The sequence below is a fragment of the Eschscholzia californica genome, unplaced genomic scaffold, assembly GCF_041429995.1.
Source record: "Eschscholzia californica isolate CP2 unplaced genomic scaffold, dmEscCali1.0.p SCAF_6, whole genome shotgun sequence".
In the NCBI taxonomy this organism is placed as follows: domain Eukaryota; kingdom Viridiplantae; phylum Streptophyta; class Magnoliopsida; order Ranunculales; family Papaveraceae; genus Eschscholzia; species Eschscholzia californica.
The window spans coordinates 25827440-25844373 of NW_028238483.1; the positions used below are offsets into that span (position 1 = coordinate 25827440).

Here is a 16934-nt window from a genome sequence, read left to right on the forward strand (position 1 = left end):
TAGGACAGGGAGAGTGCTTGTAGAATTTCTTTTCTTATTCAATTATGTATCTGGTGTTAGAAATTATATATCTGATCGGGCCGTTTAACCCGCTTAAGTTTCTTGTTTTTGTTTCGATAAAAAATTTCCATCTTACCTTGGCCTAAGGTGAAAATCCACAAACTAGAAAATCTCTATTTTACAAAATCACAATGATAGTATTTCCTTTAAAAACAAAGCCGGTCTAATAGGACAAAATCAAAACAATCATTTAAGAAATTCAAAAAATAAATTCAAAATTGTGATTTAGTTTAAAATGAGAACTAAAATAATGTTAATATCCTAAAAGAACTCCAGACCAATTGGGTAAAACAACGGTAAAGTCTAATCCATGTGACAATTTTATATGGTATAACAAATCGTCATTTATCTTCTTCTTCCCTTTTTTTTAACAAAACAGGGAAGAAGAACCATAAAACATCTCACAAAATTGAAAAACCACAATACATTTCACTTCCCACTCTTAAAAGATTCCCTGAAATGGTAGCTAGTTTCTCTTCTTTTTCCCTTTTTTCTCCTCAACTTCGTTCTAGTATTATTTGGTATAACAAATCGTCATTTATCTTTCGTTACGATCGCTACCACAAATTATTTTTTGAAATGTGCACGCTAAGATTGGGTACTTCAAGTAAATATTCATCCAAAAGTTTCTTTGTTTCGTAACGATATACTAAAACACGGGAACATTAATCTTCAATATCTTCAAATATTTTGGAATATCTAAATTTTGATTGTGAGATCTTCACTTTATCAATCGTCACTTATATCAAGGACCTCATTAAAAATAGTTGTTTCAAAATCTATAATTCATAAGTGTAATAGACAATATCACTAAAAATTGGTAATCAACTCAATAACCCTAGATCTCTCCAGCAAGCAAATATCTGCAAATGTCTTAAAATGGTTACTTGTCTTAATCAAAATAATTTTGGATTTTCTTATTTTTATTGTTAAAAAAAAAAGACCTAATTTTGGTTGAGGTTATCCTTAATTCTATCTCGTTAGATACTCCTCGAAATTCTCATTAATTCACCAGATAACACAAAATCACAAATAGTCATGACCCACGTCAGCAGTAACCCACCCAATACGCGTGACTCTCACGTGCTAAGAGGAATTTTACCCTTGTTTTAGAGAGAGAAAGAAGAGAGAGAGAGAGAGAGAGAGAAAGAGAGGAAGCAAATGGGTAAGGTAGTGGAGAAGAAGAAGAAAGGACGACCCTCTCTTCTAGATCTTCAAAAGAGAAAACTCAAAGAGTTAGAACTACAGCAAAAACAACAAAAAGGAAACCCTAACCAAAACCCTAATATTTCTTCAAATTCTTATCCCAAATCTTCGATTTCACCTAACCCTAATTCTAATCCTAATCCTATCCGTCGATCCACTCGTCGGAACCCCAATCCAGATGAAATTGAGTCGAATTTAGACGGAAAAGAGGTCGGGGAAGATGATGATGATGATGACGCTGACGATGATGGAGATGAAGATTTAAGCGGAAAGCCGAGGGAGAAAGATCTTAAGCTATTTCAACCTCAAAATGATAGATCGGTCTTAAATTCTGCTTCTTTGCGGTCGAATTCCTCTAGTTACGGTTTGAAAGCAGAGGATGAAAACAACGAGAATCCTCTTAAGAAGCAGAAGATCAATGCCGTCGGAGATCGATCTGTTCAAATTAGGGGTGAAAAGGTGACAAATTTGTAACTTATTAAGCAAAAAAATCGTAAATTTTGGAGATCAAGGTTATTTCCTACTAAAAAGTGTTGATTTTTCTTTGAAATTTTTGAAAATGCTCGCTTTTATATCGTTGAAGTTTGAACCTTTTTCTTCGGTAGTCGTTATTTTGGAAACTTCTTCTGTCTTTAATTGAAAAAAAAAATCTTTCATTTCTCGTTAGTCTTCCGAATCGGAAGCTTTAAATCATGTTTTGTTAGACTTGGTCCAATTGAATATCTTTTTCAGTCCCTATTTCACTAAGGGTTTCATTTAAAACAGTTTAATTTGGGTAAAAACCATATATTTTCAGCTGTTTATTCCCGCCCTTTTTAGGGTTTTTCAATTTTATGCTACTCATTGAACTCTGAATTTTTCCCTGTTTAACTTTAACTTTTGTGATGGGTTTTTTTTTTTTTAATTATGTTGGCAATATTTTTGCACTATCTTCAATGACTGACTTTTGGGTTTGGACTAGATTTTGCAGGAAGAGAAACAAACCTCCACCCTGGAAATGAAGGACACTTTTTCAGGTTCTTTTGTCATTCTTCAACTGAAAAGACTTTACTGTAATTCTCTCCACTTATTATTAGGGATTTTCTAATTTGTGCATTTTATGGATTAACAGGCAAACTATTGGAGTCAGGTCCCACAACACCCTTACCAGACCAAGCTTTGTTGGTGTTCATACTGGATAGGCTTCAAAAGTTTGTCTTTCCCTCTTCTAATGTATTGTCTCGAATTATGTTTTATGAGTTCGGTTTTAACTACGTTCTAATTTATTTATAGGAAAGATACTTACGGTGTGTACTCTGAACCAGTGGACCCGGAAGAGGTAGTTTTCGACTGTGAATTTTGTAACTAATGATCTTTACGGGAGTTGCTTCTTTAGTTTGGTACTTAGATTCTCATTTTGTGTTGTCCACATTGTCCAGCTTCCAGATTATCATGACATTGTTGAGCATCCAATGGATTTTGGAACTGTTAGGAAGAAATTGTCAAGCGGAGAGTATATAAACTTGGAACAGTTTGAGGTCTGTTAATCAACTTATGTAGAATGTTTTTTTTATATACCATTGTTGCTTATTAGCTTGAAATTAATCGAGTGATGATGTTAAAATGTTTTAACTGCACCTCCCTTCTTGTTTATTCTTTACGTATGTTTCTACACACGAAGTTATAAAATTCTAATGCATCTCTGTCGTGCCAACTTCGGGTTTTGTCTTCTAATATGTGTTTTGTTAGATTCTGGTACTACTGCTGCCTTTATTGGGGTTGTGGTGGAGTGAGCACCCGAAAGGAAGATGCTATTTATTTCACCATCATATAGACTACTACTTACCAAGGATCTGTGTTCCTTTTGGGATAGAATTTATGTTGTAACTAACTACCTGAAAGGATTTTGGAAGTTTTTTCTTCTTGTGATGAGTTAAAAGAGATGGGGATACAGTTGACGAGATTCAACTTGAAAGTGGATGGTTAAATGAGCGCTTATGTTGGGTTTTATAGTAAGAGTGCTGGCTAATGTTGCTGCAGAAGTTCATTTGGAATATTTGGGTGGTGTTCAGAATCAGGCTATTCAGAACCGAGACCTCTGATCTCTTGCGCGTCTGGATGTAAATATCTGCTATACATTAAACATTGAATACATGATCCGTGAACATTTAAATTCAACGTTTATGTTCTAGTGTTGGTTTATTATTAGTAGTATGTAACCTGTCCATCTGCAAAGGACTCTCTTTATATGGTAGATAAGTTAAAATGTCAGTCCTTTTTCTTTTACTGTTATAGTCTTTTTGTTAGGAAGAGCGATTGTTCACGTCATTTGTTTAATTGCCTTACATAGTGAATACCTTTGTACAAGAAAGATTTGCTGCACTTGGTGAACTGATACTTCTTGTATTATGCAGAAAGATGTCTACCTAATCTGTTCAAATGCAATGCAATATAATGAACCACATACAATTTACTTTCGTCAGGTATTGTTACTTTCTTAATCACATTTTCACGTTAGATTTCTTATTCTGCTATTAAACTCTGTTATTTTCCCAGGCACGGTCCATCCAAGAGCTTGCAAAGAAAAATTTCGAAAATTTAAGACAAGATGGCAATGATAACACACCAGAACCAAAAATAGCGAGGAGGGGTAGACCACCCACTAAGAACCTGAAAAGATTGGGCAGGCCTCCATCTAAGATAGCTGGTTCCGAGTTCTCAGATGCATCTATGGTACCTGGTGGGGATAGCAATGCTTTGGCTAATTCATATGGTTTAAGAAAACTTCCTCTCTCAGATAAATCCAGCCTTGATGGTGCATCTGGAAGAACCTTATATGGTTCTCGAAACAATGAACTTCATAATGTTGTGCCCGAGCCCAGATCCGAGTGGAATGATGAATTTCCAGGTTTGGTGTTTGTATACTTACCCGTTAATGTCCTTTCTTGTCAAGTTTCAAAAAAGGAAGTCCTTTCTTGTCCTCTGGGGGAAATCTGATGACTTTCTTCTGGTTTTCAGGATCTATGTTGAAGGGCACATCGATGAAGTCTGGGAAGAAACAATTAATTTTTGACGAGAATCGTCGTAACACCTACGCGAAATCCTCTCCATATGGTGGTGGACGTGAAGTATCAGTATTTAGTTCCTTCGATGGAGAAAAGAGACAACTAATGGCTGTAAGTATGAACTTTAGTTATTTGACCTTTTTGATTCATTGTCAATAAGAAAGTCTTGGGATATTTTGTTTGTGTATGTATAGATGGTAATCCACCATGTCATTGGTCTCACCTGGAAAACCTCATAGACTAAGTAGCTCCACATAATTAGCAATGATGTTTGTTGCCTTATTCCAGCAAACATCATTTGGAAGGGTAGAAGACCATATGACAAACATAGAACATAAATGAATGTTTAGTATCTTCCAGGTCAATCTATCTGCGGTTAAAGGAGATACGCTGAAATAACATGTGAACCGAAAATCTTTGTCAACCTTACTTTTAGCTTAGGTTGAAATTACATGTTATTGTGTTTCCTTGTTTTCTTATGATGATATATTTTACTTATTCTGAATCAGGTCGGTCTTCATACTGAACATGGATACACTAGAAGTCTAGCGAGATTTGCTGCAAATCTTGGTCCCATTGTTTGGAAAATTGCTTCAAAGAAGATCGAAAGGGCATTACCTGCTGGAGTCAAATACGGTCCTGGATGGGTGGGACAGACTGAGGCTTCATTAACCCAATTTCCAGCACGACATTTCCCACCACAAGCAACAATTTCTGAATCCCGTACTTCATCTCCATCTACTCATGCTATTGATTCGACCATAGGAAATTCATCAGTGAATCAGGAATCCCCAAATGTCCTTCCTAACGGAACTGTTACTTCATCCACCATTGCTTCGTCCCCTGTGACTACAAACAGGTATCCAGACCCTTTGTCGAAATCCGCCGATTTTGGTGGATCCGTTAGCGCGTCGAGACCTAATCCTCATATTCAAAATCATCAGAGCCCTGGCTTTAGTCACCCTATCAATGGCTTTAATGGTGGGTTTGGGTTTAATCTTCCTTCTCAGATGGGTAAACTGGTCCGACCCACCCACACAACCACCCGTTTTAACTCAGAGACTTCAATTCATTCCCCTGCCATTGATGCAGTTTCCAGTATCAGCAATAACAATCTACAGTCAATACCTGCAAACCATTCAGAATCACAAGACCGAATTCTACCAGGTACTTCAAGTACAGTAAATCTATGCAATTCAACTGGATTGGTGCACCAGAAATTGTCATCGCTTCAATCAAAAGCAGATTCAGTTCCTCCTGACCTGAATTCCAGATTTCAGTCACCCGGCTCATCGAATTCTACCCAACAACAACCGGATTTAGCATTGCAGCTCTGAACGCGTGGTCATTTCTTGGTTCGATAATATTATGGTAGTGTAGGCAGAAGGGATTAGAAAGGGTAAAAATAACTCCCAAATTCTCTGTTGAGTGTTTGTAAAAGTGTAGGGAAAGAAACATCTGTACAGATTAATGTAATTCCTAATTGATTGGGTTTGAAGAACCCATTTACAGACATCTTAAACTCCTTGATTTAGTGGAACCAAATAACTTGTTGTTTTACCATATCCTCTGTCATCCTTTAATTTGTCCCAAATAGGTGTGTACCGTTGACTCCTTTCAGCTCTTGATTCTCGGCCCGGAGGTAACCAAGATTTGAAAGAAAGGAGGGTTTATATATAATGGCAGCTCATATTTTCGTAACAGATAACAACCAAAATGGCGATTATCGGGTTTGAAATGAACATACTTAAATGTCTGTGTGCATGCTAGGGGTAAAATGCTTGTACACCACAGTAATGCCTTCAGTGTTGACAATTTCAAGCAAAAACCTGAAGTAGGTAAGTCCATAGTAGCTCCAATGTGGGAGGAAATGGAGGAGTTGATCAAGAAGAAAGCATAGAGATCTGGTTCTGTTTTAGCCTTTTAGGTGCAACCAGAGCATCAGATGAGAACAACAATTGATCTTCCCCCGACGAGATCAGAGTTTTATAATGAGAAAAACAAAGTAAACTACATGAGTGTGATTAGGGAGGAATTTCTCGTAATGATCTTCCTGAAACTCGTAGTCACCATAATAGGGATCGATAATTTAATGTTACGTTACCCGACTTAGATCAGAGACATAGTACATGTCTGTGAGCGGCCCTGACCAAGATATTCTCCCTGAGAATCGTTTGAGTGGTTTTCTTATTTCTTCCTTGGGCAAGCTACACCTATTTGTATTCTGTTAGAACTCTTTGGCCTAATATCTCTTTATGGCACTTGGTATGGGCAAATATCCAATTTTCAGCAGTTTGATCTACTTTGGAGAGAAAAAGAAGAAGGAACTTTATGGAAACCGGTTAAGTGATTCGACATCTAACCATGAGCATTTTCTCTATTTGTTTTGCTTCCTTTAAGAGATGAATCTTCATATTTTTAATTTGCTTTTAACTCTACTTAATTGGATAATCATCGGTAAGATATCAGCCTTTCTACTGACATACCAAGTTTGAATCTTGTTGTCCAAAAAAAAAAACTATACATAACTGAAAAAAATCATATCTTGATTATCGATTTTAATGACCGTAAATTATGATTTTCCTTTGATACACGAAGGGTTACAAGTGAAATTAGACAGCAATAGAGACAAAAGCTGTAAAAAGCAGAGCAAATATAAATATATTACAATCCAAGATTTACAATGAAAGTTTACATACAACAATGAGCCTAACCATCCAATTACATTTTTCATCTAAACCCTAATCTGAGATCCAAACCAAGTTCAGAAGTTGAAGAAGAAGGATTTTCATTTCTCTGAGTATTTGTTGCAGAAGATGGGAAATTCAAGTCCCAAAACCTATCATCTTTTGATGCATTGGAAATACCTAACCCTAATAACAATGGCTCATGTTCATCATCTTTCTCACTATGGCACCTCATATGTCCACCAAGGGCTTGACCACTACAAAAAACCTTATAACAAATCTCACATTTATGCACTAAACCCGTTGCCATTTTCCCATCTTTTTCTTCGTTACCATCAATGCTTTCGCCTTCGTGATTAAGTTCTACTATCTCACTATTGAGACTATCGTCTTTACGTGTAATTGCAAAACAACCCTTAACATTTTTATGACTAGCCCTATGACCTCCTAGTGCTTGATGTGACCCAAAAACCTTCTTGCAACTCGAACACTCAAACCGATAATTCAAACTTGATGAACCAATTCCATCAAGCCCTAACCTGTCTGATAGTACTTGTGCACGATCTCGCTCTCTTCTATAGTCTACTGCCTCCTTAGACGAACCCTCAAGATTAAACCTAATAGATTGTCTACTTTCCATTGGAATTGAACCATTTGCTAGCATAAGTAAAGAAGTAGCAACTTCTTGATCTTCATTAGTCCAATTAGTTTTTAAATCTTCTTGTTCCTCGTTTAAGGTTCGAACTGGTTTCTTCAAATTATGAGGAGGATTAATTCCACGCCATTGACGTTCCGGGTGACATCTCATATGCCCAAATAAAGCTTTCCAAGACAAGAATTGCTTACCACATTCACTACAAGGAGGAATTATGTCTGGTTCTGGTTTTTTTCTTGATTCCTGTTTTGGGTATCCATTATTATTTGATCTTGAAGAAGAAGCACCCAAATCATTACCAATTCTGATGAGTTTGGATCTTTTCTTCTTGGGGTTTTCACAGTTGAATCCACTGTCACCGATGCCGTCGAGGAACAGAGACCTTGAGCCTTCTACTCGAGAAGGCGAAGAAGGATTAGGGTTTGGATGTTTGTCTGTGTTGTTGTTGTTATTCATCACTAGTGTGAATTTCAGAGAAAAGAGAGAGAAAGAGAGTGAAAAAAGCTTAAGAATGTCAGTGAGGTCATATTTGTAGTGGTCTGAGTCAGTTATTCCCCTCTCTTTCTCTTTCTCTTTCTAGGTTTTGAAATTGGCAGTTATATTCAGTTAGTTGGTCATATCTTTGTTTCTTGATATTTTCTTTTTCTTCAGTTGAGGTGTTATCATATACAGACAGCTGCCGTTTCAACTGAGCAGTGTGCAAGGTGTTTGAGACCGTCCGATCGAGCAGTTGGATTTTCATCTTCTCTTACAACAAGGGAGCATCTATAGGCACCCTGTCTTTTTTACTCCGCCCACCCTCTCTCGTGGCGCTCTCACAGACTAGGCAAGTCCGAAGGCACTCGGGATGACCCTAATCCATGTTTGGATTGAACAGTAAGGATTCAGACCAATCCGAAGCCCACGGATAGAGCCAAGAGTGAAGGCGGACTTAAGCAAAAAAAAAAAAAAAGCAGGGCACCTTTAGGACACAATTGTTTTTCTAAGGGTGTGTTTGCTTCGAGTTAGTGGAGCAAAAATGCAGGGCATGTGTTTCTAATAAATCTTTCTTCTTCTAGCAAGGTACATTTGTTTCGTCTCCCTTCATCTTTACTTCATCTTCACTACCTCCCCCTTTGAGTCTCCTATGTCTACAATATAACCTCCATAGATGAATACCCTTAGGACCAAACAAAATATTCGTTTGATGGGGCTATTTATTTATCGATAAATGAATATTTATTCATTTAGATTGTATTTTTAATTTTTTTTTTCTTATGATCAGTATTTTTACATTTAATGTACAAATGTATGCACAGGACAATAATGAAAATTTGCAGTTTTTTTTGGGGGGGGGGGGGGGGGAGCATCTATAGGCGCCCTACCTTTTTACTCAACCCACCTTCTCTGGTGGCGCTCCCACAGACGAGGCAAGTCCGAGGGCAATCGGGCTAAGCCTAATCCATGTTGGGATTGGACAATACGGACTTAGACTAGTCCAAAGCCCACAGAGAGCGCCAAAAGTGAAAGCGGGCTTGAGCAAAAAGGGAGAGCACCTTTAGGGCACAATTGTTCTTCAAAGGGTGTGTTTGTTTGGAGTTTGCGGATCAAAGAGAAAGGGATTTAAATATTTCATGTGGGGAATGATTTAATGATTTATCAGAAACACGTTTAACGTCCCCTGGAAATGTCTTTACGAAGTCTCCGATTACCACATTTTGGGGTGTTTTCAAGCAATAATTTCACTGCCGAAAAATTAAGAACTCATTTTAGTAAAATACGAGGCTACCAAAAAAACTAACAACTTCAGCACGGACTTTGGTGAAAGGCACCATGGGGTGCCAAAAAAAAGGTTTGTTGTGTGAAGACTTTTGTGAGAAACAACCAATTTGACGCAAATGATCTTATTAGGTTAGAGGAAGAACCTAATTTTAAAAACCCAAATCTTTCTTTTACAGTAGAGTACATTTTTCCTTGACCTTCATATTTACTTCATCTTCACTACCACCGCCTCCATGTCTCCTATGTCTATAGTATAATCTCGATAGATGAAAACCCTCAAGACCAGAAAAAATATTCGTCCAGTGAGGCTATATGTTTATCTATAAACGAATATTTATTCATTTAGATAGTATTTTTACATTTCGTTTTCTTATGATCAGTATTTTTACATTTAATGCACAGATGTATGCAGAGGACACTGGTCAATTTTTTATATGAAAAGCTTAATTACATTTATTTTCTGACATTGCAAGATTTGGTTAGAAGAAATTGGTGTTCCTGAAGTAAAGAAAAAACAATAGTTATGTAAATGCTATAAGGGGAGAATGGGAAAAAAAATGAAAATCTGGAGTTTTGGGGGCTAAATTGCACCGCGGGACACTTATAAGACCCAAAACGGTCAGTTAGTAACAAATTAGGGTCGAAACAAAATTAACCCGTTTTTATTATACCTAAAACAGTGAACTACTAAACCTTATTTAGTTAGTAAAAATTTACGGAAGTGCTATGCCCACACAAGATTTCGACTTAATTTCTGACTTGATGACTCACTTTCACAAATAGATAAAAGAATTCAAAGTCTAATTACGATCTTTTATACACTTGACATTTCCCAAAAATTTATGACTAATTTTCCTACTTTAACAAGTAATTGCAAGAACAAGTGTAAAAATCTTTTAAGCTTTAAATGACCTTTTATTATTTCTTTCCTGCATGGAGAGTATGAGAGGTAGTAGTTAGGTAAGCATTTTATTCTTCTTCATGTTTATAAATACCTCTCATCAGATTTACAGCTTCCAAACTACTCACTCCCTGACTTCTCATTCAAGTAACAAAATGGGTAAATCTAGTAGTAGTACTAAAAACCCATCTTTCTTCAAAGTGTTAATAGCTGCAGATTTTGATGAAAAATTGGTAAGCAGTGTTTCTTCCAATACTTTTTCTAAGTTCAAGCAGTTTTTTGTAAATTTATCTTGATCTATGCTGATTAAACTATCTATCTTGTATATTAGAGGATACCACCTGCTTTTATGAAGCATTTTGATGGAAAATTACCTTGTCAAATCATCCTCAAGAGTCCAACTAGAAAATCTTGGACAGTTCAAGTGAAAGAAATTGACAAGGATTTTTTCTTTTGTGATGGTTGGGAAGCATTTGTGAATCAACATTCTTTGGAGTTTGGGGATTTCATAGTTTTCAAGTACTATGCCTATTCGAAGTTTAGAGTGATAATATTTGGTCCAAATGCGTGCGAAAAAGAGTTGAATTTTAACCATATTGATACGTCCATACCCGACGTCAACAAAGGAAAAGAAGGTAATAAAATGCTCAACTCTAACCTACTAGTAATATTTTGATTTTGATTTTAGTTGTATATATATATACATATTCTTTTTGAAACTCAAGTATGTAATATTTCATATAGTAGATGGAAATCTTGAGCTAACAAGGAAGCCTAGTGTGGAGATTGGAAGAAAAGTAAGAGAAGTTTTGGGAGATTCGAAAGTGGAAATGAAGAAGCGTCCAAATTTCAGTGGTCATGCAAGGAATTCGAGGAAATATCATATGGTTAGTTCATTTTTTCTTATTCCCATCTCTCATTCTTGACTTGAAGTTGGATTAAAACTCAGCCTACTATTTCATGGAAAATTTTGTGAGATTTTGTTCGAATAAATGCAGAGTATTCCAAGGGGTTTTGGTAGAGAGACTGGTCTTTTTGATAAGACCAAGTTGATGCTTGAGGATCCTAATGGGAAGCTATGGCCTGTTAAAATCGCAGTTAGGAGAGACAGACGTCTTGATATGACCGATGGATGGGCTCAGTTTTGTAGAGGAAATAAAGTAGAAATGGGCGATAACTTCTTTTTCGAATATAACGGAAGAAAATTCAATACGATTTGTGTTCGTGTGAGCATCTCTCGACCAACGGTTAAAACAGTTTACAAGGATGAATGCCAAAGCAAGAAGACAACCAAACTTCATGGTAGTTATGACAAAGATTTTGCTAAGAAGAATGAATCAAATCAATTTGAATCTAAAGGAGGGATGACTTCTAATTTTGGCGATGAACTCGAAGTAATTTCAATTCATTCTGATAGTGAAAGTTATGATGAATATGGTAAGTTTTCTTCGATAATCTTGTGCTCTTGGCATGTTGTTTTGGTTATGGACTTATCGTTTAATCGATAAGAAAACTGCAGGTAGAGATGATTTTTTCGATCAAGAGGAGGAAGCAAATGGAAGTGTCTGTATTAATTTTGATCATAAGAGGAAAGTGAAGGGAAGAGGATTTGAACCATCTAAAGCTTTTGTGTCCAAGTATCCTTTCTGTATGATTACCATGAGGCCATCTTATGTCTCAAAGAAATTTAGTATAGTAAGCTCTTAACTTTAATTCCTAGCTAGTAATAATCAATTTATGTTATCCCACTTTGCCCAGGAGTCTTGGGTTATCCTTTCGTTGCAAGTTGGGTTTCAATAAAAGTTGGGCCCAACGGGCCTTTATGTGGTTTAGAGAACGATTTATTTGGGGCGATCAGGTTGTGACCAGCCTCGTGTGGTCGGGGTGTCGGTACTTTCTTACATTCGCTGCGAACTTTGTATCTCGCTAAGAGCACAAGTCTCCCTTAGTTATATGATCTCAAGGTTAAATAATTCCGATATATAGTTTCTATAAGAAAGAGATAAGCCAGCCTTCCTTCTGGTAAATTTATGAGAACATTTTGTTTTATTTGCAGAATATACCTACTCACTTCGCCAAGCTGTACTTGTTTCATGAGAAACCGTCCAGTCTCATCCTTCAGGTTCCCGATGGAAGAACGTGGTATGTCGGTACGCACTTTGCAATGCATGCTCGTATAACAAAGGGTTGGAATCAATTTGTGGTGGACAATGATCTGGTTGAAGGTGATGTTTGTATTTTGGAGTTGGTTGATATGGACAGTTACGAAATCAATGTTACGATCATTCGACTCTCTTAAGATGAAGAAGTATAGCTTATGTAAGTGAGAAGATATGGCACCTAATTACTAGAAGACATAATATATAGTTTCTAGTTTAATAGTTTGTTTTCTTAATTAAGCTTCCTAACAAAGGTTTGTATAGGCGGAAAAGTTCAAATATAAAAGAACTTTATCTTAACGAGCTATTTCTACGTCTGTGTTTCCAGACCGTCGAGATACCAAATTATTGGGGATATATTCCACCCTCAAGTCAATTGTGCATACGCGACTGGTCTAACTGTGAAGTATCTAATTTTAAATCGTCGGCATCTGACTCTCTCTTGAGTCTAAATCATTTATAACTAAATAGTAAATACCCTTAGGTTTCACACAAAAGTTTGATTAGCAAATGTCATCCTATGCTTATACTTAGTGCATAATGTCTCTACTTTTACCACCAAGATAGGAGCATGTTTTGTTCAAGGCATCTCGAAAAGATTTTTAAGGAAAAAGATGGCTTCAATTGTACAAATAGGACATACTCCTGGTTAATGTGTTGCCTGAAGTGATTCGAAAGGTCGAAAGGGGTACCGTAAGTGACCTAACTGAGTGTTGCCAAAAGTTACCAAAAGTACAACAAAACTGAGGAGTACAGAAAGAATTTTGCCACTCTACAATAAGTGACCAAAAGTGTAGCGAAAGAAGACCAAAAGTCTAAAGCGACCACAAAGCGTCATCAAAAGTGACGACACAAGTGTCATCAAAAGTCACTCCATAAGCGTTGACGAATGTGGCCCAATAAATGTCATCAACAGTGATCCCAAACCCAGAGTGTTTCGAAAAGAGACTGAAAAGTCATCAGTTGAGTTGCAAGAACTGACACCAGAAATGTTGCTAAGGGCGAGTCCAATGTAAGGGCTGAGACTTCCAATTAGGGGAGCCTCTGATTTTTTTCAACTCCAATGTCGGGCTCCCAACAGGGGTATGTGTCTGATGTACGTGTACGGGCTATTGATTTCAATTTTCAACTATAAATTATTAATTTCAAATATAAAATTTGATATTATTCTAGAGAGAGATAGAGAATTTAAAAAAAAATACAAAAAAAAAAAAATTTAGAGAAAAAGATGAAAAAGAAAAAGTTCGGAACAATTACAATTAAAACAATAAAAAAAAAACAAAAAAGTTTGGGAACTCCCAACAGATAGATTTGGGGGCTGGAAGGCCCCCCAGCTCGGGCTCCCAAATGAGAGCCCAAGAGGATGGGACTCTAGAGTTAGGGGCCCAGGGGATGATTTGGGAGCCCCATCCCCAACGTTGGAAATGCCCAAAGGTGACCCCAAATTAAGGTCCTCGAAATTCACCACCAAACAAATGAGCTTCGAGTACCACTGATTTGCTTAAGTCCTATAAGTCGCGTGTTCGATTCTTAGTGGAAGTGGTTTATCTCCATTTTTCTCTCCATTTTGGCTTGAACCGAAGGCGAACCAACAAGTGACAGTTTGACTAAATCGTCGATCGAAGCAGAACCGATCATTCGTCCGATTGACATGGTCAGTCTGATTTGGTTCGACTCAGTTTAGTTCGTTTGATCGGTTTAACCGAGTAAAAGTTTAGAGAAAATGCTAAAGTAATGTTACTTATTTAATTGCATAAGGATTAAATTCATTATTATGATTTTTCATAATTTTTAAATTGTATATACAGAGAATAAAAATTAAAAGTCCATCTTATATACTTTTCCACCATTACAAACAAAAAAAAGAAGTAAATGTGTGATTGTGTATGCATAACTTTTAATATTATGTTACACTGACTCGTGAAAGACTTGATTAAGTTTTTTTTTTCTTTATTTATTCCTTTTCAGCTTAACACTTTTAAACTTTATTAAATTATTATTAGCTTAACATAAAAGAGAAAATTCAGAGTTTAATACTAGAGTTTGGTATTTCTTTTTCTCTACCCCTATATATAATATTTTATTGCGATAAAGCATTTAGGGTTTGGTCGGTTCGGCTTGGGCGATTTCTAGAAACACAAGCCGAAGCCAAACCAAACTGTTTGGGTTGTTCAGTTTTCCTGCTGAACAAAGTCGGATATAGTCGCATAGTGATTGGTTCGGCCCAAAAATCGATCAGTCCAGTTCGACTTGATTTGGTTAGGTAGATTTATTTGGTTTTTGTTCACCCCTAATTGAAAGTGTATTGAATATGAATCAATACCCATTCGGATTGCAACCCGCCAAACTGCAATTTTTGGACGGATTGTTGATGATGAGTTGCGAAGCAGGGCTACTGAAGCATGGTTGATCTTTAATTACCACATGTAGGGGTGTTTTAAGCAATAATTTTAGGTTGATGTTTCGCGAAAATAGAGAAATTTTCCGCGGTACAAATTTTGGGGTGGAAACAAATTTTTTTTGCAATTTTTTGTTTCTACCAAACACCACCCATCCCTTTTTGTAATATTTTTTTCCTCTCTCTCTTTACAGAGATAATCTTAATCTCTGACTCTACGTTTTCTTCCTTTGACTTATTCGTTACCAATTTACCATCAATTCATCTTCTTCACTAAATGAAGATAAAGTAGAGACTCAGTAAAACCAAGTTGGTATACAAATTATTGAACTTTGGTGAAAGACTGGGAGCGAAAAAAAAGGTTTGTTTTGTGAAGACTTTTGTGAGAAACAACCAATTTGAAGTAAATGATCTTATTAGGTTAGAGGAAGAACCTAATTTTAAAGACCTGAATGTTTCTTCTTCTAGCAGAGAACATTTTTTTTCGTCTATACCTTCATCTTTACTCCATCTTCACTACCTCTGCCTCCGAGTCTCCTGTGTCTACAGTATAATCTCGATAGATGAATACCCTTGGGACCAGAAAAAAAAATATATTAGCTGAGTGAGACTATTTATTCATCGATAAATGAATAAATTCGTTTAAATAGTATTTTTACATTTTTTTTTTTCTTATGGTCAGTATTTTTACATTTAATGTACAGATGTATGCATGGGATTGGTTGTACCAGCCCTGAGTTTTGGGGGACCCTAGGCGAACATATCAACCGGGACCCTACACTTTAAGTTGAGAAAATGATTCACCAACCAAAATTTCATTTGGTTATTAGTTTTCACTTGTTTTGTCTTAACGAAATTATCTCTAGCTCCCATTTGTGATTTAACCAAATCTTTATCTAATTTTTTTTTCGAAGCCGCATAAATACTTTCTTGGGCCATAACAATCTAATGAGATAAGGAGCAATAAGAATCTATACATAAACAAAAAATAAAAAACAAAGAAACATCAAAGAAAGAAGAAGGTCACCTCTATGTAATTGTGTAAATAAACCCTTGCGGAGAATGAATTAGAAATGTGAGATTAAAAGTTATTTAAAAAATAATGTGTTTTATAGGTCTCGAACCTTGAACCTTAGGTCCCCTAGACATCTACTCTACCAACTCTACTAACTAAACAAATGTGATATCCATGTGCATAAAAAAATACATATAATAATGACATCTAAGTATAAATGTTATACAAATAAGGGCCCTGTAAATTTGGGGGCCCTAGGCCCGTCTGGGTCGCCAAGGCTCAGGGCAGGCCCTAGATAATAATGAAAATTCTTCCGACATTGCAAGATTTGGTCCGAAGAAGTTGATGTTCGTGAAGTAAAGGAAAAACAATAGTTATGTAAATGTCATAAAGGGAAAATGAGGAAAAAAAATGAAAATGGAGTTTTTTGGGGGGCAAATTGAACCTTGAGACACTTATGAGAACTACATCGGCCAGTTAGTAACAATTTTTTTTTTGTTGAGAGAGTTTTTAGTAACAAATTGGAGTCGAAACGAAATTAACCCTTTTTTATTTATTTATTTTTTTTGTCGAAAGTAACCCTTTTTTATTTACCTAAAATAATGAACTACTAAACCTAACTATATTTGTTAGGAAAAATGTATGGAAGTCAGGAAATGCTATGTCCACACACGATTTTAACTTAATGACTCACTTTCAGTAACAGAAATAATTCAAAGTTTGACTACGATCTGGACTGTTCTTTTACTTGAGTGAGTCGTAATGTTAAAATTAAGTCAAGATCTTTTATACTTTGTCTTTCCCAAAAATTTATGACTAATTTTCTAACTTTGACAATTAATTGTAAGAACAAGTGTAAAAATCTTTTAAGCTTTAAATGACCTTTTATTATTTCTTTCATGCATGGAGAGCATGTATGAGAGGTAGTTGTTAGGTAAGCATTTTCTTCTTCTTTTTCTTGTTTATAAATAACAACATTGACTGTAAAAACTTCTCATCAGATTTACAGCTTCCAAACTACTTCCTGGCTTCCCATTCAAGTAACAAA

General features: G+C 36.1%; 3 protein-coding genes across 4 annotated transcripts; 2 read left to right on the forward strand and 1 right to left on the reverse strand.

Annotated features, from left to right (window-relative positions):
* The first annotated feature begins 1105 nt into the window (after positions 1-1105).
* Positions 1106-5873, forward strand: LOC147532911 (uncharacterized). 2 transcript variants are annotated; one of them, XM_086645266.1, is made up of 9 exons: positions 1106-1725; positions 2228-2282; positions 2378-2456; positions 2539-2584; positions 2685-2783; positions 3660-3728; positions 3802-4153; positions 4264-4421; positions 4820-5873. In XM_086645266.1, the coding sequence occupies exons 1-9, from the start codon at positions 1222-1224 to the stop codon at positions 5645-5647; spliced, it is 2190 nt and encodes a 729-aa protein (XP_086501392.1). In that variant the 5' UTR covers positions 1106-1221; the 3' UTR covers positions 5648-5873. The 2 variants fall into 2 exon arrangements, with proteins under 2 accessions (XP_086501392.1, XP_086501393.1); XM_086645267.1 differs by having other exon boundaries at positions 1131-1725; positions 2237-2282.
* Positions 5874-7040: 1167 nt separating this feature from the next.
* LOC147532912 (zinc finger protein ZAT2-like) lies at positions 7041-8108 on the reverse strand. Its single transcript, XM_086649997.1, has one exon. It carries the CDS (start codon positions 8106-8108, stop codon positions 7041-7043), a length of 1068 nt encoding a protein of 355 aa, XP_086506123.1.
* Positions 8109-10305: 2197 nt separating this feature from the next.
* On the forward strand, positions 10306-12844 carry LOC147532913 (putative B3 domain-containing protein At5g66980). Its single transcript, XM_086648942.1, has 6 exons — positions 10306-10547; positions 10646-10949; positions 11062-11201; positions 11313-11751; positions 11834-12009; positions 12371-12844. Exons 1-6 carry the CDS (start codon positions 10395-10397, stop codon positions 12611-12613), a joined length of 1455 nt encoding a protein of 484 aa, XP_086505068.1. The 5' UTR covers positions 10306-10394; the 3' UTR covers positions 12614-12844.
* The last annotated feature ends 4090 nt before the right edge of the window (positions 12845-16934 follow it).

Excerpts from the sequence above, each read along its gene's own strand:
- LOC147532912 (XM_086649997.1), bottom strand. The coding sequence starts at position 8,108 with ATGAATAACAACAACAACACAGACAAACATCCAAACCCTAATCCTTCT.
- LOC147532911 (XM_086645266.1), top strand. The coding sequence starts at position 1,222 with ATGGGTAAGGTAGTGGAGAAGAAGAAGAAAGGACGACCCTCTCTTCTA. Across the intron at positions 1,726-2,227 it reads TTCAAATTAGGGGTGAAAAG|ATTTTGCAGGAAGAGAAACA; the intron begins GTGACAAATTTG and ends GGTTTGGACTAG. Across the intron at positions 4,154-4,263 it reads GTGGAATGATGAATTTCCAG|GATCTATGTTGAAGGGCACA; the intron begins GTTTGGTGTTTG and ends TCTGGTTTTCAG.
- LOC147532913 (XM_086648942.1), top strand. The coding sequence starts at position 10,395 with ATGTTTATAAATACCTCTCATCAGATTTACAGCTTCCAAACTACTCAC. Across the intron at positions 11,202-11,312 it reads ATTCGAGGAAATATCATATG|AGTATTCCAAGGGGTTTTGG; the intron begins GTTAGTTCATTT and ends GAATAAATGCAG. Across the intron at positions 12,010-12,370 it reads TCTCAAAGAAATTTAGTATA|AATATACCTACTCACTTCGC; the intron begins GTAAGCTCTTAA and ends TTTTATTTGCAG.